General features: G+C 56.2%; 2 protein-coding genes across 5 annotated transcripts in view; one reads left to right on the top strand and one right to left on the bottom strand.

The window, feature by feature from the left end:
- Positions 1-2,804: 2,804 nt before the first annotated feature.
- Positions 2,805-14,913, top strand: HTR6 (5-hydroxytryptamine receptor 6). The gene is given in 4 exon segments (XM_046006654.1): positions 2,805-3,518; positions 12,608-12,766; positions 12,968-13,306; positions 13,308-14,913. Coding segments are annotated over 4 exon segments (1,323 nt in total). The 3' UTR covers positions 13,419-14,913.
- A 236-nt stretch (positions 14,914-15,149) lies between these two features.
- Positions 15,150-21,780, bottom strand: part of TMCO4 (transmembrane and coiled-coil domains 4) — an 88,066-nt gene continuing 81,435 nt past the window's right edge. For 2 of the 4 annotated variants that reach the window (XM_046006617.1, XM_046006625.1), the window contains exon 15: positions 15,150-16,596. In XM_046006617.1, coding sequence (XP_045862573.1) covers positions 16,219-16,596 — 378 coding nt within the window. In that variant the 3' untranslated portion in view covers positions 15,150-16,218. The remainder of the gene's footprint in view (positions 16,597-21,780) is intronic. The other 2 variants (XM_046006601.1, XM_046006608.1) reach the window with 1 other exon arrangement.

Raw genomic sequence — 21,780 nt, 5'->3', positions numbered from 1 at the left:
CCCGTGTGCACGCTCTCTCTCAAATAAATAAATGAATCTTTTAAAAAATTATAGTTAAGCACAGATCACAATATAACAAACGTCTGTGAACCTGTCACCCAGAATGAACACATAATAACAAATTTGTCCTGTTTTCTTTAGGCCTTTAAAAAAAATAAATGAGGTCCCTGAGTCTACAGAGCTGGTAAGCAACAGCAGTGGGATCCCAAGTCTGGTCTTTATGATTCTCAGCCTAGTGCCTGGTATCCTGTCCTTCGGGGCATGGCAGAAATTGTCACAGGGGTGTCACATGGGAGGGAGGACAGGTGTCCCTTTCCTGCTGCCTAGACCCATCTGTAGACCCTACGACTGGGACTCTGGGCCCCAAACAGTGGCTTGGGGGCAGGTGGGGCGCGGCAGGGTCGTGAGGTTTTTGTCTTGGGTGTTCGGCAACCCTGAGTTTCAGTTCCACTTGGTCTCTTGCTCCTGGTGGACCTTGGGTGAGGCCCTTGGACTCTCTGAGCCCCTGTTTAACACCTACCTATCCACATTATTGTAGTGGTAGGAATAAGAGAAAAAAGCCCTTGGAACACAGCAGGAATCTTATACATGGGGCTGTGACTTTTCTCTTTCTGTGGAGGGAAAAAGGCCCCCTTCCCCTTCAGGTTCCCTTTATGTTGCTCTTCATTTCCTTTCTTTTAAAAAAGATTTTATTTATTTATTTGACAGAGAGAAACGCAGCAAGAGAGGAAACACAGGCAGGGGACAGAGGGAGAGTGAGAAGCAGGCTTCCTGCTGAACAGGGAGCCCCATGTGGGGCTTAATCCCAGGACCCTGGGATCATGACTTTCGCTGAAGGCAGATGCTTAATGACTGAGCCATCCACACGCCCCTCTTTTTTTTTTTTTTTCTATCTCTGTGATCCCTTTAGGATGACTTTACAAGTCTGTTACGCTTATTGTTTATTGTCTGTCTCCTTCCACTAGAACGAAACTCCATGAAGCTGGATCTTAGTTGTGGTTACTGTAGGGCCCTGACTGGCCGGAACACTGCCCGATATCTAGCAGTTGCTCAATAAATGTTTGTTGAATGAGTGAATGGAATCCACAGTGCTGATCTGTGAAGCATCTGGTAGAGACATTTTTTTTTAAAAGATCTTATTTATTTATGACAGAGAGAGACGGCGAGAGAAGGAACACAAGCAGGGGGAGTGGGAGAGGGAGAAGCAGGCTTCCTGCTGAGCAGGGAGTTGATGCAGGGCTCCATCTCAGGACACTGGGATCATGACCCCAGCCGAAGGCAGACGCTTAATGAGTGAGCCACCCAGGCGCCCCCGGGGCAGACTCTTCTTCGCGAGGGGAGAGAGAGAACGATCAGGAGGTGCTCCCTCTCTACCTGCAGTGCCCCTGCCCCATCTGGCCTAGGGATTCCCAGATCTGTTCACACTCTGTGTTAGACTAGGAGGACCAACCCATCAGACTTCATCCTTCGTGCCTGGTGCCGTCGGGGAGTGCTAGGTTTCTGCTCAAAAGACCCCGAGGAGGAGATAACCTGTTGTTTAAGGGTTTGAAGGAAGCTATATGGGTTGTTATATGTCATGTAGACTCTTAGATACATGTACCTGTGTGTATGTATGTGTGTGTGTACACATCTGGGTGTCAAGCGAGCTCCCCGGTAGCTCCCGATGGGCTGCGGGCGGGCAGCTGCCCCACTGGGGAGCAGTCCTAGATAAAGGCGGCCACAGCCCCTCCTCTGAGTTCCTCCTGCGCCGCTGCCACGTCAGGTGGGAGAGGGGTATGCGGGGTGTGGGGGGCGCAGGGGCGGTGGAGGCTGCGACCGGGAGGTGGGAGGACTCCGCGCGCGGCGGGCGGGGGCTCGGTTCTCCCCGCCCACCGCGGGGCGGGGCACAGGCTCCGAGGCTCGGGGACCGAGCGCTCCTGGAAGCGCTACCCGCTCCTCCGCGGCGCCGGCCCCTAGCGGTGCCTCCCGGGCTTCCTGGGCGCCTGCCCGGCCCGCGGCCGCCTCCTCCTTCCCCAGCCCTGCGGGGCCTGCCGCAGTCGCAGGCAGCGGAGCAGCGCCGAGCGCCCAGGTACCGAGTGCGGGCGGGAGCGGGGCCGGGGACCCCGCGGCCGCGCGGCCGCTGCTGCTGCTCCTGTCCCGGCGGGCCGGCCGGGCATCCTCCCGCACGCCGCAGGGGACCGTAGTCGCCCAAGCCCAGGCTGCCTCTGCGTCGGCTCGGAGACCTGCTTTCTCCACCGAAGGCTTTGCTGTGGCTGACCGGCCCCCGCCCTTCCACCCCAAGTGACCGCGACTCCCGACCTAGCGCCCGGGTACAGCCACCTGCCGCGGAGGGGGCTGCCCCCTGCGAAGCGCGCTCCGTAGTCCCAGCTCCCGGATCCTCAGGTCCCCGCCCCAGGCACGCGTCCCCGCCCCTCCCTTCCCACCCTCCCCTCTAGGGGACTCTGCCCCTTCCCGTTCAACCTCCCAGTCACCTGCAGTCCCTGACTTCCCGCCCACTCCCTCTCGGGGACTCTGCACCTCATCAGGTACCCTCTTCCAAATCCCTACCCGTTTGCTCCGTGTCCCCTCCTCACACCATATATCCCCTCTCCATCTTCCTTGGCTCGTTGCCCCTTGACCTAGTGCCCCTGTCCCTCTCTTCCCACCTGACCCCTGGTGGCGCTCCGTTCTCTCCGACGACGCCCACCCAGCCTCTGCTCAGGTCCCTCCCTCAGGCCTCCCGCCCATCCCACCTGGTCCTCCGGACCCGCCTCGGGCCTGACGTCCTCGCCCTCCGCCCCCCCCCCCCCCCCCCCCCGGCCTCCATGGTCCCCGAGCCCGGCCCCGCCAACCACAGCACCCCGGACTGGGGGTCGGGGCCGCCGTCGCACCCCGCGGGCAGCGGCTGGGTGGCGGCCGCGCTGTGCGTGGTCATCGTGCTGACGGCGGCGGCCAACTCGCTGCTCATCGCGCTCATCTGCACGCAGCCGGCGCTGCGCAACACGTCCAACTTCTTCCTGGTGTCGCTCTTCACGTCGGACCTGATGGTGGGGCTGGTGGTGATGCCGCCCGCCATGCTGAACGCGCTGTACGGGCGCTGGGTGCTGGCGCGCGGCCTCTGCCTGCTCTGGGCCGCCTTCGACGTGATGTGCTGCAGCGCCTCCATCCTCAACCTCTGCCTCATCAGCCTGGACCGCTACCTGCTCATCCTCTCGCCGCTGAGCTACAAGCTGCGCATGACGCCGCCGCGCGCCCTGGGTCTCGTCCTGGGTGCCTGGAGCCTGGCCGCGCTCGCTTCCTTCCTGCCCCTGCTGCTGGGCTGGCATCAGCTGGGCCGCGCGCGGGCCCCTGCCCCGGGCCAGTGCCGCCTGCTGCCCAGCCTGCCCTTTGTCCTCGTGGCGTCGGGCCTCACCTTCTTCCTGCCCTCGGGCGCCATCTGCTACACTTACTGCAGGATCCTGCTGGCGGCGCGCAAGCAGGCGGTACAGGTGGCCTCGCTCACGACCGGTGCCGCCGGCCAGGCCTTGGAGACGCTGCAGGTACCTGGGACGCGCAGGGAGACCCGGGCTTGGGGGATGGAGAGCAATGAGCGGCCGCTGGGTGTCCACAGGGCATCCATCATTTAATATATACACTTGCTGGTGACCTCCAAGTGGCCATTTCCAACACACACGACTCTTCTGCGCTCTAAACTCAGTGCTGACTGTCCCCAGGACAGCTCCACCAGCATGTGGGGTAGGCTTCCAGAAGGTAACATGGGCCAAGGGAATTCTGGGTATCCCCCCCCACCCGCTCCTCCCCCTGTCTTTCCCATCATGGCAAATGGCACCATCAGGGCATCACCCCACAGAAACTTAGGAATAATTTCTCTCCCTCATGCTCATGGGGTTCATTATCAAGGCCTGTTGGTGCTGTCCTCCCGAACATGCCCCACGTCCAAGGCCACCCTCCTCCAGCAGGCTACCATTGCTTCCTTCCTGGAAGCCGTCACTAGTCTCCTGCCGGCTTCCCCTACTTCCGCTCCAGACTCACTCAGGTCTACTCTCTTCCCCGGGAGCCAGTGCTTGACAAAACAGAAGTGGTCCTGTCTCTCTTAAGATAAAAGCAGAGACCCCTGTTGGGATCTGGCCTGGGAATGTGCCCCTGCCAAGCTCTCCAGCTTCACCTCCTCCCCCTGCCCTCTCTTCCTCTGCACCAGCCCTTCTGATGTTTCTGGAAGGCACCAGACTGCAATCGGTGTCCAGGACTTGGCATCGCCGTTCCCTCTCTGCCTGGCCGGCTCTTCCCCCGGGGCTGTCCTGCCTGCCTCTTTTTCAGCTCACAGGTCACCTCTTCCCAGCGTCTGTCCCTGACCACCCTGTCTGCAGACCGTCTAAGCTCCCTTACCCTGTTAATCTCTATCCCAGCCGCAGGTTTATGTGTTGACTTGGTCGTTGTCCATCTCCCCCAAGAGAGTGTAAGCTGGGCGCATCTGGGGTGGTTTTGATCCCCATGGTACATCCTGGGTGCTCACTAATGACTTGTGAGTACTAAGGCCCTGTGGTCTCTGGAGTGGGGTTGTCTGCTCTTGTCACTCGGGCCATATGGCACCCGAGTCTTACTGTCCATTGTTCTAAACCCCCAAGGAATGGGGCTTTAGCTTGACCAGGCCTGAGGTGCAGAGAATTAGGTGGCAGGCCCCGAGGAAGGTCCTGAGGGTTTCTCCGGTCTTGATGTAGACCCAGGGAGAGGAGCCTCCTGCACGATAGGGGGTACCTGGGGTTTGCGTGGACGGGGGCTGAAAGGCAGGCCCTGGGAGCAGCTTACCTGACCCCCCCCCCCCCTCAGGCCCTGCGGCCCGGAGCTGCAGCTGCCCTCTCAATCAGGGGGACAGGCCTTTAGTGGACCGGAGGTCATGGCTGCAGTCCTACTCCCTCCTTCCGTCTGTGCGTCTGGAGAACATTCCTGAATCCCAGTAGGTGACTGAGACCCTCACTTGGTTCTCCAGCAGTAGGAAGGCCACCCTGGGCCATGCACCCTCTCCCGCTGGGTTCCTGTAAAGGAGCGTTTCCCAAACTGGAGGCGTCTGGAACCACGTGGGACTTTCTGCCTTCTCTCCACCCACGCGCCTCAGGCGGCTCCCTTCTTCTGTATTTTGCATATTTCTCTCCACGGCCTCACTTATCTTTTTCCTTCCATGCCTTGGTTTAGAAAGGACCCTTCTTATCTCTTCCGGAAATGGTACTCGGTACCTTGGCCATAAACAGGAGGCGGTCCTAAAGACAGCAGCCGCCTGCCGGTCAGGAACCCCAGCCGTGTTGCTGGAGTCCGGAGGGGAGGTCCGAGGGGCCCAGCCCCAGGCCCGCTTTCTCTTTGGTGCTAGTGGGTTGTTAAAGACTGAGCGGCATCAACACCCACTTTCTCTGGACACAACCAGAAAAGGAGCTGGGAGAGTGCTGGAAAAGTCTCCTCTTCTCGCTCTGTCATTGAGTTCTGGTACGGGTCGTCTTTTGCTCCCGCACCCTGGGGAGCTCTGCGCGAGTGACCAAGGATGTGAGGTGGTGGCTGTTCTTGGTGAGATTGGGGTGGGACGGGTCTGGATTCTCCGTGCCAGTGGTACCCGCAACACTGGTGCTGGAATTGGACCTGAGAATGTGGCCGGGAACCCCAAGGTGCCAACCGCCGCAGTCCCACAGTTTCTCTGTGCCTGCTGTGTGCTGACGCTGGGCTAAGCTTGTCTCCCAAACACCCACCCGGGCAGGGACTACCATCGTCCCCATGGGGCAGATGGGGAGACTGGGGTTCCGAGAGAGGGGAGGGGTCTGACCCCACCACTTCCCAACCACTCAGCTCCTTAGCCAGCCTCCTGTACGCCTGCTTTCTTTATTGTCTGCTCTTTGGGATTTTGTTCCTGGAACATGGCCTCTCCTCCATTTTCCTGGGTCACGACCCCTTTCCTCCCACCCAAGCTGGCCTGTCCGAGTCTAGGCTTCCAGCCGGACGGTGGAGGTTCTAGTGCCTGGACTAAAGGAACTGACAAAAATGAACAAAACTTGGGGTGCATTGGACCCCTTTCCTCCAGTCCTCAGCCCTACTCAGCCCTGAGCTCCCTTCCCCAGTCCCGCTGCTAGCTTCTCTGCAGGGGAGGGGTGGGGGCACATAGGTTTCTGAAGCCCCAGCTCCTCTGGGTTTGAGGACATGGTAACTGAGCAGGCTCGAGTATTTTAATCTCTCCTCTGACCCCCCACATCAGCCTAGTTGTGTGAACCGGCTTTTCAGAAGCTGCTGGTTAGCTCAGCGGTCTCAGCCAGGCCTTCCTGGCCCTGCGGCTGTGAGGTAGGGCTCTCACTGCCAGCTGCAGCAGACGCAGGGCTGGGATGAAGAGCGGGGCATGGGGAGAGTGGTTTCAGAGTGAGCAAGATGCCGCCAGTGTAGGGGAGAGAGGGAGAGAGGCACATGCAGAGATCTGTGCCGGCGCGGGACGCTGCTCGTTCTCGGGAGGGACCAGTGTGGGAGGTCAGCGATGGAGAGAGCGGCAGGGGAGAAGGAGGTCTGCCGGGTGTTTGCTTCCCCAGCTCTTTGTCTTTGTGTCAGGACCTGTGCCTTCGGTCTGGAGCCCTTTACCCACCGCCTTCCTCTGCACATCATCTTCCTCCCCTTCTCCCACCCTTCTCCCCTCCAGGTCCACCTCGCCTTCTTCTCCGCCTTCTACACCCTCCCATCTGCCTCTCCCCCTTCTCTCCATCAGTTTCTCCCCCTCTCCTCCTCCGCCAGCCTTTTCCACCCTTCCTCACCCAACTCCACATCACTTTGTCTTAGAGATCTGTCTTCCCTTCCATCGCTGTCCTTCCTCCTCCTCAGAGGAGGCTGTGATCACAGAAATATCTCAGAGGGGGAGGAGGGGGCTGAGCTGGGGAGAGGCTGAGAGAGCAGCGAGGCTGAGCATGGCACACTGGGCTGCTAATTGGAACAAGGGGGCCCGGGGCAGCCAGAGCTGGCTGTAGGAGCTTGGGCATCAGGCTGGGCAGGGGTTCAAATCCTGCTTCCAGCACTGCCGATGACTTTGGGCAAGGCACTCAGCTCCCGCTACCCCAGGGGCGGTACCACTTATGGCTTGGGGCTGTTTGAAGAATCGGTGAGAGAACGTATGTCAGCCTGGCACACACTAGGTGCTCAGCATGTGTTTGTTCCTCCCTTTTCCTCTTGGTGGTGAGATACGTGGTTCTGGAGGAATCATCCCTCTGAGTCTCTTCAGGGAAAAAAAAAATCCTCTGTTGCTGCCAATAACAGCATCATCACCAGAATCAAAGAGCTGAGCCGGACTCTAACAACAGAAATGCTGGCTGACGCTTCCACGGGGCTTACTGTGTGCCAGGCTCCGATCAGCTGACTCTGTGCGCGCTACCTTCGCGAGTCCTTACTACAGCCCTGTGGTGCGGATGCCCCTGTGATGGCCATTTTACAGATGAGAAAGCCGAGTCACAGAGAGGGGAAACTCCTTACCTGGGGTCACACAGCCAGTTAGTAACAGAGCCAGGATTTGAAACCAGACCGTCTGGCTCCAGAGTCTGTCTTAGAACCCTCACACTACAAGTAGGTGGTTATAAAAATTTTGAATTTTACAGGGGAATACATAAACACACTTTAAAATAAAAATCCAGAGGGTGCCTGGCTGGCTCAGTTGATTGGCCATGTGGCTCTTGATCTTGGGGTCGTGGGTTCAAGCCCCACGTTGGGTGTAGAATCTACTTAAAAAAATAGATAAAAAAATTTAAAACTATCCAGCCATAGAGATAAAGTGAAAGACCTTTTATTCCTAGGGATATTTTTATTGATTTAGGATGTGTCTTTCCACTCCTTTGTGTGTGTGTGTGTGTGTGTGTGTGTGTGTTTCCATGTTTGTTTATGTATCCAAGGAGACCTAGTGCTTTGTTTTGTGTATTTTTTACTTAAAAATATTTTTTGTTTTTTTTAAACTAACTAGATCAGCAGTTTAGATTATTTTTTAAAGATTTTATTTATTTATTTGACACACAGAGAGAGATCACAAGTAGGCAGAGCAGCAGGCAGAAAGAGAGGGGGACTCAGGCTCCCTGCTGAGCAGAGAGCCTGATGCAGGGCTCGATCCCAGGACCCTGGGATCATGACCCGAGCCGAAGGCAGAGGCTTAACCCACTGAGCCACCCAGGCGCCCCACTTAAAAATATTTTTTAAAGATTTTATTTATTTATTTATTTGAGAGAGAGCGAGTGAGAGCGTGAATGCACACAAGCCGGGGAGAGGGAGAAGCAGGTTCCCTGCTGAGCATGGAGCCCGAGGCGGGGCTCCATCCCATGATTCTGGGATCATGACCTGAGCTGAAGGCAGATGCTTAACCGACTGAGCCACCCAGGCGCCCCTGTTTTGTGTAATTTTAAGCAAATGGAGTCCTGTTGTACCTACTATTTTGCAACTTGCCATTACCACTTAATATTGGTATTATGCCTTGGAGATCTTGTCATTTGACCAATTATATTCTGTGTGACATCTATAATGGGAAGGTACGATGGTTTATTTAACCGTCATCTTTCCATGCACATTTTGGCTGTTTCCAGTTTTTTCCAGGAATAGTGTTGCCATACATATGTCTGTGTATGCCGAGTGTACAGATGTGCTTGGGTACTTATCGCACGGGGAACCTGTCTGTGGGACTGCCTCCCGGGGAGGCACTGCCAGCCTGTCACCCAGGCGGCTGCCCTCAGCAGTGGTAGGGGCGTGCAAACAACAGCACACGGCCGCGAGGGCAGAGAGAAGTGGGCAGTTGCAGCTGGCATGAGCTAGACCTCAGGGTGAGGCCGGCGGCTGCCACTGGCTTCTGCTCCATGAGGGCCTCTGTGACAGTGCTGGGATTTCTGTAACCCCCGCGTGCAAGCAATTTCTGGAGCTAGGAATGCAATTTCTGGAGCTAGGAATGATTTTGAATCCCAACTCAACCCTTATCTGCTGTGTGGCTGCTGGCAAGTTCTTTTGCCTCTCTGAACCTTATCGGCAAAATGGGGATACTAATACCTACCTCATGTCAAGGCTGAATGGCAGGATGATCAGAGGCTGACACACAGTAGTGCTCCCTAAATGCGGATGAAATGCTGATTGGGGTCACTTGGGGTGCTTTGCTTTGAGGCCTTGTGCTGGGACAGTGTGACCTGGGGAAGGTCCTCTATCCTCTCCGAGCCTTGGTTTCCTTCTCTCTTCCGTTCTGCCTGTGTTCTTGGGTCAAATCTTTGGGGAGAAGAAGAGAAAGAAAAACCCAGGTTTTTTGCAGGAAGATTCCTAGAGAGGGAACCTGAGACCATCTTTAATTCCTTCTCTGGAGCTCCCTTCCCAGTGATTGCCTCCCACCCAGATATCTCTCCAGTGTCTCAGTTCCCCAGTGCCCTAGAGCTCTGACAAGATCAGGGCTGTCTCTTGCCCCATCCAGGTTGCCAGAGGTCAGGGGGGGTACCGGCGTGAGTGGCTCCTCTGGAGATGGTGGCTCCCTCCTTCCCTATTACTGTCCCCATCGATGGCAGCAATGTGAGAGCATGGCAGATCTTTGGGGGAAGCAGGAGGCTCTCCAGGTTGACCATGGTGGGGTCACAGGAGCCATACAGAGTCTACCCTGGGAGGGAGAAAAGGAGACAATGAAAGAGAAGAGCAGAGCCTTTTCCCCTCCCTAGCTAGAGCATGGTGAGTCAGAGCGTTTGTCCTGACATCTGTGCTGCTTTGGGGAGCCTGAGCCGCTAGCAAAAGGACGGGGCTCCTGAGGTGCTCAAAATTCCCCCAGCCTCCAACACACAGCACTGAGCCGACCTCAGGGCTACTGTGTATGTAGCACTTAACTCCATGTCAGGCACTGTGCATGCATTTATTATCCAAAGCCTCGCAACGACTCCACAAGCTGAGTATTGTTTTTCCCATTTTACAGATGTGGAAACAGAGACTGTCTCAAGATCACAGAGCGAGTAAGTGGTAGAGGCATGACTTGAAGCCAGATCATTTGTCTTTCAAGTCCAGCTCTTGTCTCCGCACAAGGCGGTCCCGCCAAGACGGAGGGGAGAAATCAGAGGCTTCTCTTAGCCTGTGCTTTGTGAATTTGCCCTTGGTATTCATATAACCAGATTTCACCTGGATAAACATACTGAGAGGTGGGAGTTACAGTGTGCTTCATCTCCCTGCTCCTGGCCACCGCCATTCTAGACTCCTTGATCCTGAAGATAGATAGCATCTACCTGGGCTTTCAGCACCATGGACAGGACACCAAAGTCTGGATGCCTTGGGGAGGCAGGGACAAATGGGCAGGGCTGAAAGGGGGACTCTCTGCGCCAGAGTGGGGTGGTGGTTTGGCTTTGGTGCTCCCGGGACTAACACATCTTCTTGGCTTTGCCTCCTCCACCCGCTTTCCATCTGTGAAGGTTGCCTGAAAATCTGGTTCCCTTCCTGCCTCTTTCTGACTTTTTCAATTACTCTGTACTCAGCCCACCTCTGGCTCCCTCAAGAGCTAAGCTGGGCTCTCCTGCAGTTTAGGAAATGTTGGAGGAGGGGCACCTGGCTGGCTCAGTTGGAGGAGCTTGCAGCTGTGAGTTTGGGGCTGTGAGTTTGAGGCCCACGTTGGATGTAGAGATTACTTAAAAATCTTTTTTGTTTAAGATTTTATTTATTTATTTGACAAAGACAGAGAGAGAGAGAGATCATAAGTAGGCAGAGAGGCAGGCAGAGAGAGAGGGGTAAAGCAGGGTCCCTGTTGGGCAGAGAGCCCGACGCAGGGCTCTATCCCAGGACCCTGGGATCATGACCTGAGCCGAAGGCAGAGGCTTAACCCACTGAGCCACCCAGGTGCCCCAAGATTACTTAAAAATCTTAGAAAGAAAGAAAGAGAAAAGAAAAAAAAGAAGGAAGGGAAAGAAAGAAATGAAAAGAAAGGAAAGGAAGGAGGGAGGGAGGGAAGGAAGGATGGAAGGAGAAAGAAAGAAAAAGAGTAGAGGAATCCCTCGCTTCTAAAGGCCAGGCATGGTCCCAGGCTACAGACACGACCTTTACATAGTTCAGTGAACTGTGCATACCTTGGCATACTGGTATTTACTTAAGTTATAAATGTAAGTTGGTCTCACTTTGTGTAAAATTGGTGTATGAAAATCCAAATTGATTACAACATGCACTTTAGAGGGGGGCTTCTATGTCTCAGCTTTCATGGGCATTGTGGGATTCACGGCCGGGCAAGGTGGTCTCTGAACCCACTGGAATTATGGGATGTTTTTTCCTTCTCTGTGTGTGCATGTGTAACAATTTATATGCTTTTTCTTTTCTGGGAAATGTTTTGTAGATTGCACTGGATTCTCAGTAAGCTCAGGAGGTCAAAAAATTTGAGGTAAGAGCTGGGCTAGAAGGATCGTCTAGTTCAGAGCTTTTTAGTGTTTTGGGACTGCTGGTCACCAGTCTGCAAACTCAAACTCTTTTTTCCTTTTATAAGTGCCTTATTTTAAAAAAGATTTTATTTATTTATTTGATAAACAGAGATCACAAGTAGGCAGAGAGGCAGGCAGAGAGAGAGAGGAAGAAGCAGGCTCCCTGACGAGCAGAGAGCCTGATGCAGGGCTTGATCTCAGGACCCCAGGATCATGACCTGAGCCGAAGGCAGAGGCTTTAACCCACTGAGCCATCCAGGCGCCCCAGCAAACTCAAATTCTAACCTCCTCATGCCTGCATCCCCTTTGATGGCTGCTGGGGGAAGCTCCTTTCTCCTTCTTTTCTTCCCTGTGCTCTAGCTCTTGAGGTCAACGTTTGGGAATGAAGATGTCTGTCAGTTCACAGTGTAATTTGAGTTGTACAATGCCGAGGTCACTAGCACCCCTAGGAGTCTAAAATGGATTTATTGCAAACATTTACTCTGTGCACGTGTTTTCAGAAAAGCATCGTATTCTGTGCAATGTAAGGGTAATGGTGCAGGCAAATTCGTTACTCCCAAATATGAGGGGAATCTCTCTATGAAGAGATTGCCATGCCCTGGGCAGTGGCACGGCCTCTTTTGTCAAGTACAGTTTAATTGCAACTAGTTGTTGAAGGGTCAAAGGCTTGGTGTGGTGCTGGGGTTCGTGGCCACATGTGTTGACTTGTACTGAGTGTTGTCCTTGGTGTGGCGGGCAGGGGCTCCCCTGAACTGACAGTGTTGGCTTTGTCTTACTATCCTTCCTAAAGCTCCTCCTGTCAGGGTTAGGGCTCAGTGCATGGCCAGGGTCAGGGCTCAGTCTGTTGCTGAACTCAAGCCACAGTCTGGGCTAAGGTTGGGATCAGTGCACTTCAGGGTCATGGTTCTGTTTGAGACCTTGGTTATGTAGGTCTCAATCTATGGCAACTATCTGGGCTCAGTCTGGGACCCCAAGCAGGGCTTGGTTTCTTGCTGATGTCGGTGCGTGGTCTAGAGCCAGGATCAAGGTTTGCTCTGGAGTCACGGTCAGTTCTGCTATTGGGGAACAGAGGCCTATAGCTGGGCCTCCGTCAAGGATCAGAAGGGCTGTTTATTGCTGGCACCAAGGCTCAGTGTAGAATTAGGATTGAGGCTTAGTCTGTGGCCGGGATCAGGGTCAGACTTGGGCTCTTCCTCAGGTAACTCATGGATGTGACCTTCCTTCCACAGGTACCCAGGACCCCACGCCTGGGGATGGAGTCAGCTGATAGCAGACGTCTGGCCACCAAGCACAGCAGGAAAGCCTTGAAGGCCAGTCTGACACTGGGCATCCTGCTGGGCATGTTCTTTGTGACCTGGCTGCCCTTCTTTGTGGCCAACATAGCCCAGGTAATGCCACCACAGGGGGCAGGTGGGTCCTGGCCTCGCTGGGGAGGCCCCGACCTGCACCCCAGCCCAGACATGGGGATAAGAGGAGGGTGGGCTGCCTCTCAGGGCATGTATGTTTGTGGGTGCCTCTCCCATCCATGCTGGCTGGGGTGGTCTCTGACCCTGCTCCGGGACCAAGCGTGACGTACGCCATCTCTCCAGGCTGTGTGCGACTGCATCTCCCCAGAGCTCTTCGATGTTCTCACGTGGCTGGGTTACTGTAACAGCACCATGAACCCCATCATCTACCCACTCTTCATGCGGGACTTCAAGCGGGCCCTGGGCAGGTTCCTGCCATGTTCCCGCTGCCTTGGGGAGCGCCGTGCCAGCCTCGCCTCGCCCTCTATGCGAACCTCTCACAGCGGCCCCCGGCCGGGCCTGAGCCTGCAGCACGTGCTGCCCCTGCCCCGGCCATCTGACTCCAATTCTGACTCGGGTTCAGCTTCCGGTGGCTCCTCCGGCCTGCAGCGCACGGCCCAGCCCCTGCTGCCTAGAGAGGCCCCGCCGGGAGCCCCTGGCCTTGGCCGGGGCTGCCGCGGTGGTCAGTTTCTTCAACATCGATCCCGTGGAGTCCCAGCTGCAGCTCCGTCCACTTGGGGCTCCCATGAACTGACCCGGGCTTGGAGCTGGTCAGTGGGGAGCTGTACCGGATAGAACCAAGTCCCCAAGGCCTTGGACCAGCTCTTGGCTAAGGCTGGGAGGCTGCGGGTATCCTGGGAGCCTTCGGAGGGCCAGTGGGGGCACTAAGTCAGCCCCCACTCCCCCCCCCGCCCAGGGGAAAACAGCTGGTTCAGACAGTTTTCTCCAGGATGCCCCACTGCCGAGTGAAATCTGTGCGTGTGTGGAGGTGGCTGGGGGACTCTGGCAGGAGAAAAGGACTTCTCGGTTCAACTTAGGGTGAAGACAATCATCTTTGACATTTCGTGAGAGTGCAGGGGAGGGATGCCTCTGTCTGCAGAGGTGGATGAGGGCTGGGCTGGCTCCCTCATTCCTCAAAGTGAGTCCTCGGGCCCCCAGCATTTGAGTCACCTCCTTGGAGTTTGTTACAAATGCACACCCTGACCCCCCCCCCCCCAGGACCTGCTGCGTCAGAACCTGCATGTTAGCAGGAGCCCCCGAACTGTGTGCACAGTGTAGTTTGAGACGTGCAGGCTTGGCTGATCATTAACTGTGAGGATGATCTGTGTTCAGTCGGGACAGCGCCTCGGGGTGGGGTGGGTGGGTTGTGTGTGAAGCCGCACAGAACCTGACCTGGGAGTCAGGAAGACAGCAATTTGAATCTCCGCTCCAGTACTCACCAGCTCTTGCACAGGTCCCTTAACCTTCCTGAGCCTGGTGTCCCATGTACAAAGTGGGGGTAACAATGCCTGATCACAAGGTGTCACGAGAATTAGGAGAGCACGTACAGACTACCCAGCACCCACAAGTCGTGCTGTAGGTGGTACCTGCCGTTGTCACAACTCCCCGACATCCGGCCCCCGTGGCCTCTCGCTGTGGGCCAGAAAGGGCTGTTTGTTCCCACCGTTTTTCCCATTTCCCTCTTCCTCTTTAGGCCTGGCCCAGATCCCACCACCTGACTTCCTGTGGTTCCCCAGCTTCTTGCTCTGGATGCTGGGTGGGGCTCCTGTCCCCACTCCCAGGCTGCACCATCTCTCCTGGAGGGCAAAGCGGGAGCTGGTAGTTTCTTGCTCAGCACCAGGAATAGTTCTCCCTCCATCCTGGACTTCCTTGGGTCTGGAAGGGAACCAGCTGATGGGGATACATCAGCCCAGGGCCCCACCTCCTCCTCGCATTGCCTGGGTCAGCCAGGGAAACAGGACTGGAGCCTGCTCAGGAACGCAGAATGGAGTGCAAGAAGTTGGTGTGGGTTGCTGCTCTCAGGCAGGTTGGTGAACCCTGGCATAGGGACCTGGGTTGTTTTTGAGGGGGACTCTTGGTTCCCACAGTTTACCTGCATAAGGTCCTTTTCAGTCTGAGGCCCCCCAGATCCATCACCCCAAACTCCCAGGGAGCCCTCCACGCATGGCCTGGCGCTCTCCTTGGTGCTGATCAGAGTCAACTCTGGCCCCAGTCACTGGCCACAGAGGGGCCGTGGTGCTTGTTGGGGCTTCCCCTCTGCCCCAGGCCTGCCTGTGTGGACTCAATAAACACTAGCTGAGGCAGTGACCGTGGTGTGGACTGGATTTGCCTGAGGGGCCCCGGGGTTGGAGAAGCAGCTGGTGAAGTGGGATGAGACCCTGGGCAACATGAGCTGTCTGGACTGGCAGAAACGGTTCTATAAATATTTGTTGAATGAACAAGCAAACACACACACACGTGGGGACCCATTCAGCTCTAATATTCTAGTTCCTTCTGCAGTCCTCCATCGGGCTGCCTCCCCCGCCCCGCTCGGAGCTTGTCAATACTTCCTCTGCCTGGGCCCTGGCTTCCCCGTCTGCACAATGGAAGACGACCATCTCTGGCCTCTCATTCAAGGACAGTGGAAGGAACCCAGGAAGAGGCTCCTGGGGATACAGATACAGTGGCTGAGAGCCAGGCTCTGGAGTCTGAGACTGACCAGCTGTGTGACCTTGAGCAGGTTAACTAACTTCTCTGGGTCTTAACAACCTTCAGTAACATGCAGATAATAGCAGCGCCTCATCAGGTTATTGGTAGGGTCAGCTGAGACAGTCCATGTAAGCACTCTGTCCTAAATTCTCAATTACTATTTTTATTATAAGCACTATCTCCCCTTCCTGCTATAGGAAATCCTCCCCCTGTGTAATTCATCCTTGTCACCGTGCCCACTTCCCACCCATGGTGCATGCTGACTCAGCATATACTCACCACGCTGTGACACTTGCACCCAGGGCGCCACATAGCACAACTGGGAGGACCCTTCACATCACATCCATGTGGTCCATGCTCCTGGGGTTCTGCAGTGCACAGCCTGCACGACTGTACAGGCACATCTGACTGCACATCCTCAGAGCAGTCAGCTGCTGGCTCCCCACCTGCACTGGCTCTGTAGGTGTATCAGTGGTGCCTGTGGGCTAGCGGGCAGCCCTGGCGTGTGGATGGAGGAACCGGCATCTACCCGGATTTACTGGGGCTGGGGGAGCCCCCTGGGCCCTCAAATGGCCAGCCAGCCCCCACAGCTGTGGCCTGAAATACAGGAAGCCCAAGGCTGATACAGTCCTAGGGCTCTAAACTGTGCTGGTTGTCTCTGCAGGGCTCTGGCCTTGCTTCCTTGGGGAGGGAAAGCTGTCTATTTTTGACTCCCCTCCTTCCAGTTCCTTTCTTTTTGGTCCCAAAGCCTTTAGCTTGGGAAAGGCACTGGTGGAAATTCCAAGCCCACGTGGGGCAGCTGGTGGAGGGGTAAGGGAGTGCTACATGGAGGAACCTGGGAAGGCAGCTCAAGTCCCCTTCCATGGTCAGTCTAGCCCGGGGCAAGGCCCCTGGGTCTTGCTGGCACAATCGGGGCAGCCCAGTGGGTTGGGGCCCATGCCGTGGCTGCAGATCTTGGGGCTCTCAGCCGGGCTGGCAGTGGCGGGAAGGGAGGCTCCTTCACACTGGTCCAGCCCCGTTGGCGCCTGGGCTTGGCTAGGGTCAGTAGATATGGCCAGTTTGGGGTTGTCTCCGGGTATGGTCTTGTCTGATGAGGCGGCGGCTGCTGCCTGGTGAGGCTGCCCTTGGGGCAGACTGCCTGGAGCCAGCAGGAGCCCTGTTTCATCCCAGCCTGGCTTGGTGGGGATGCCCACAGTCTTCAGGATGACTTCCATCTGCTTGGCATAGTCCAAGTGGCCGCTGACCTGCAGGAGGACAGTGAGTGAGGGCCCCGGGGGGCGGTGGTCAGAGCCCTGCCCTCCCCAGAGCCCCCAGCTGAGCTCTCGGGCCTCATGCTTTCCCTCAGAAGCCTCAGCCACCTGGTCACCAAGGCCAGGACTGCAGCTCTCAGCAACTCTCAAATCAAGTGCGGTAGGAAGCCTCTGGGTTCAGGGTCACTCCAGAGTTCATTAAATAAAGGTGAAGGATGTTTCTCTATAAAATCTGGGTCCTTTGGGGGCAGGAATCGTCACTAAGACAAGGTTGAGAACTCAGAAAGGCCTACCTTCTTCCTCGAAGAATAGAGATACCCCATTTTGTGCTGGAATGTATCAGTGGGTGAAAAGTAGGGGAGACTGAGAATGCCCGATGCCTCACAGTGATCATGGACAATGTCCCACGCGTAGTATGTCCTTAATACATTGTAGATGAATTTATGGGATACAGTCCGTTGACAGGTATTGGCTGCTGCCTGGAGCTGAAGGAATTGAGCCTTGGAGAGGTAAGGTCATATAGCTAGGTTGCCCGAGGTCATATAGCTAGGACGTCAGAGTTGGGTTTTGAATCTGGGCCTGTTCTCTTCACGGAAATGAGCTGGGGAGGGGAGCTTTGAAAACCACTGCCAGTTTACCAAAGAGGAAAGCAATGTCCAGAGAGGGACGGTGGTTTGCTTAATGACACCACACGTGAAGAGCAAAGCCGCATGGGGCTCGGGCGTGAGATGATGCCTGGACAGTCTGCTCAGCTCAGATCTGCTCCTTAAATGCAGCCAAGAGCTCCCGCCCCCAGCGCTCCCCGCTCCCCAACACTCAGTCCACAGGGTCTGCTTTAACGCCAGAGGCAAGCGCAAGACAGAACATTCCTTTTTGTTTAGAAAGAAGGGTGGGGGGGAACACTGGGGACACTTGGTGAACCACACACAGTCTCCGTTGATAACATCCGTATTTCCTTTTGAATCACAAACCACACTGCGCTATTCAAATGAGTTTTCAAGAACAGAAGAAGACAATTCCCTGTAAGGGTTTTGTTACTTTCTCATAACCAGAGCCTGCTGACTTCTCCTTCCTTCCCCCCCGCCTTTTTAAAAGATATTATTTATTTATTTGAGAGAGAGAGAAAGGGACAACACAAGCAGGAGAGGCAGAGGAGGAAGAGGGAGAGACAGAATCCCAAGCAGACTCCATGCCGAGTGCAAAGCCTGATACGGGGCTCAATCTCACGACCCTGAGATCTTGACCTGAGCCGAAACCAAGAGTCAGACACTCGACCGACAGTGATACCCAGGCGCCCCTCATTCTTCACAAACGCTTTTAAACAGTGTTCAGTGAACGCAGACACGTACACACGCATATGAGGGACTTTTTAGATCCCTGGGTTCAGGGTGGAGGTCAAGGGGGGCAGTGTCTTCCCACAGAGGGTGGACATTACTGGCTGCAAGGCACTAGAAAGAACTTAAGCTTGGCATCAGAGAAACGGGCTCCAGCCTCAGCTTTCTCTTACTAGTAACTGGGTGAGTCCTTACAATGTCCTGAATTCCAGCTTCTCCATCTGTAAAATGAGGATCAGGACACCTACCTTGAAAGTCTGCTACAAGAGTTCAAGGGCCCAGCACTTTGTAGGAATCAGCGTATGCGACTTCTAACTATTATGTTCCATATATAGCCCAAAACACTTTCATGGGGAAGTTGCCCAATTAGAATTAGTCATACCGACCTCATGGGGTGGGTGGGAAGAAATAATACATACAAACCATGAAGTATAGCACCTGGCACATTGCCAGTGCTGCACAAACATGAGATCCCTTGCCTCAGCGTCCTTGGAAAGGGCGATGGGGGACAAAGGGCAGGGCCTCAGCAGGGCTGATCCATTTGGGAACACAAAATGGCTGCGGAAGCTCTAGCCATCACATCTCAATTCCTGCCAGCAGAAACCTAGACCCATAGGGACAGACAAGAACTGTTGAGGGGCTGGTGCTGGGCTGGGTGGAGGCAGACAGAACAGAAGGGAGATATTCACGGGCACTGGCTGTGAACCTGATTCCAAGTGCAAATCCCACCAGGCAGCTCTTCTAGGATGCACGGCTCTGGACTTCCTTGGCTCCACTTTGGCCCAGGTCTCAGCCAACCCTAGGCTCTGACCTGCCACTCTGTGAAGACGCAGGGGAACCACTCGTTGGCAGAGTTCCAGTTTTACAGTTAGCCAAAGGGATGGGAGAGCCCAGGTGAGGTCAACTCATGAGTGGGAACAGAATCTCTTCTCGGTGGCGGGAAGGTCTGCTGTGGCTGATGTAGGACCATCTCCCTGGCTGTCTGGATGGAAATGGGCCACCCATCCGGATTCACACTGGGTGTCACTGGTGCTGAGAGGCCCCCCTGACCTTCCCACGCTGGCTAGGGACTGTCCCTGAGGCTCCCTGGTGACAGCATTCGCCGTACCCCATCGTCTTCATCTGCTCATGCAAACGAGGGAGCGCAGGGACCACTTCCAACTCCTTTAGTGCCCACGACTGGCCCCGAGCATTGCTGCCTGTTGGCTGCCTTGCAAGGCGCCGCGGGGCTTGCCTGCGGGCTGCTTGCCCGGGGCTTGCCTGGGGCTGCTGTCCCTGCCTCCGCCTGCCACCAAAGCCTTCCAAGCCTATCAGGCCCCTTCAGGGTCCTTTCCCTCCTGGGCCTCTGTGTCCCCATCTGTAAAACGGGGCCAGTGAAGGCACCTTCACCGCATGGGCGGGGGTGAGGAGTCAGGGAGCTGACAGACGGGGCAGACTCCGTGACCCGGAGCTGGAGGTCACTGACAGGACACGTGGGCACTGTGGCAACGAGCCCAGGCTCTGGTAGGCTCCCCGGGCTCCAGGCCTCACAGGCTGCCTCGGCTTGCACACCTGTACAGGGCCACTGTCCTTTCCTCACCGGATGCCGTGTGGGCTGACGACACGAGATCTCTAATGCCGGGAGCAGGGCCTGGCACGTGCTGGCTTTGTTATCATCAGTCCCTGCCCCGCCTTGGGCTAAGTTCTAGAAGTCAGATGGCATTTCCTTTGGGATATGAGGAGTCTGGAGACCCCCGTGCTGGCTCTCCAGCCCTCCAGAAACCTCAAGAGTTGGCCCCGAGGGTGGCGGCTTCCCCCACCTGCTGCACCCGTCTCCGCACGGGAGACGCCGGCCGAAAGGCAGGTGGGTGGCCCAGCCTTCATCTGCTCCATTTGCCCCCTCAAGAGATGCCCCTCCACCTGGCCACAACAGGGCCAGCCCCTCACTCCCTGCCGGCTCAGGCTTGTCCGAGGCCAGGAGCCACTGCAGATCACGTCTGCGACCACGTCCAACCACGTCTGGGTCGATGGCTGATGTGGGGCTGGTTCACGAAGGCTCGGCCTGTGTCGGTCCAGCAGGGAGAAGGCGACTGTGTGGGCCTCGGCTCTGAGCTCCGGGCAGCTGGCGTGCACCCCACAGCAGTAACTAAGGGCAACTCTCTTGCCAGGGGCCCCTCCTGCAGCAAGAATTCTCAAGAAAAACAGGAGGGCAGGGGCGCCTGGGTGGCTCAGTGGGTTAAGCTGCTGCCTTCGGCTCAGGTCATGATCTCAGGGTCCTGGGATCGAGTCCCGCATCGGGCTCTCTGCTCAGCGGGGAGACTGCTTCCCTCTCTCTCTCTCTCTCTCTCTGCCTGCCTCTCTGTTTACTTGTGATCTCTCTCTGTCAAATAAATAAATAAAATCTTTAAAAAAAAAAAAAAGAAAAAAGAAAAACAGGAGGGCAGCACAAAGGCAATGCTAATTACCTCCAATTACCCGGAAGAGAAAGGCACAGCTTTTTGTGCTGTGCGCTCCTGATGAGTGATAAAGGGCTATGATCAGGTAAGAGCCGGGCAGCCGCCTCAACACAGTCTGACGGGTCTCAGGGGCAAAAGGAGTTGGCAGGGGCAGGAGAGGAGGGAACCAGTGTTGAAATGAAGGCCTCTTAGGGACCATGCATCTTATATGCGCTGCTCTGGAAGGTGATTCCCTCCGTTTCATAGATGAGAGAGCTGAGGCACAGAGAGGTTAAGTCAGCGGCCTGAGGTCACACAGCCAGCACGCCAGCATCAGGGCCTGGCCTCTCCAGGGCCCAAGCCTGTGCTCTTGCCACCACATCCCACTCAGGCGCTTCCCAGGGCAGAATGTGGGTCTTGTCCAGGGCTCTGTGGTGTTTAACGGGAATTTCATCTATGAGCGTTTCTTCTGATCCTTTTCACTTTTGGTTCAACAGGACAGCGACCTTGGGACACAGGTTGAGAGGCCTTGCTCTGGTCCTGTGGGGTCGCAGTCTGGTCACTCATCTTACCTCACCCTGCAGGGAGGTGGACAGCACAGCCCTGGGCCTGGTGGCCCGCTCCGCTGGGGGCGGGGTCCAGGTGCCTGGCTCCACCCACCATCAAGGTGTGGGGCTTGGGCCAGGGGTGGGGGTCACTGGCATAGGCTGCTTAGGAGCCTGGGGGATGGGGGGGGTGAAGCCCGAGTCCTCCAGAGTGCCCCTCTCTTGAGGGGTTTCAGATGCCCATAGAGGGGTCTGGTCTGTCTGCTCTCAGGCAGGGGGTGCCTTGTGTGGAACCTGGGGGAATGGGGAATCGCTGGGAAGGGCTTGGCACTTGAGCGCTGGCTGGCAGCCGACAATGTGGTAACTAAACCCACCATTCTTGCTGTCATGGGCCGCTCGCATTGAAGCATTTGCACTGGCCCAAGTCTGCCGGGGGACGCGACTACAGCTGAGCGCCCTCAGCCTCCGGGTGGCTCACCGCTCTCCCACTGCCGGCCGTAGCTCCCCGAGCAGGAGCGATGCCCACTGGCCTCAGGCCTGGGTTTGAGTCCTGCTTGGCCGTGTGCCCACCGTGTGACCCTGGGCAAGTCCCTTCGCGTCTCTGAGCCTCAGTGTCCTCATCTGTACAATGGGGATGCTGGTGCCTGCAAAGGCTCAGGGCAGAGCTGGACATGGAGACTGTCCCACATGAAGCTCTCAGCAACCTGTGACAGGCGAGTGCAGGACGACGAGGGTCCGCTGAGCCTGAGAGATGGCCTAGGACCTCAAGTTCAGTGCGTCCCACCCCTTCCCCAGCAAGAATTCTTTTGAACCCTCTGTACCCCCCGACCTAAGCCGAGCCTTCAATGTCTAGGACTGTTGGGGGATAGTGGGGGCCAGTTCAAT

The sequence above is a fragment of the Meles meles genome, chromosome 1 (genome assembly GCF_922984935.1).
Source record: "Meles meles chromosome 1, mMelMel3.1 paternal haplotype, whole genome shotgun sequence".
In the NCBI taxonomy this organism is placed as follows: Eukaryota; Metazoa; Chordata; class Mammalia; order Carnivora; family Mustelidae; genus Meles; species Meles meles.
This window is presented reverse-complemented; position numbering and strand designations above follow the sequence as displayed.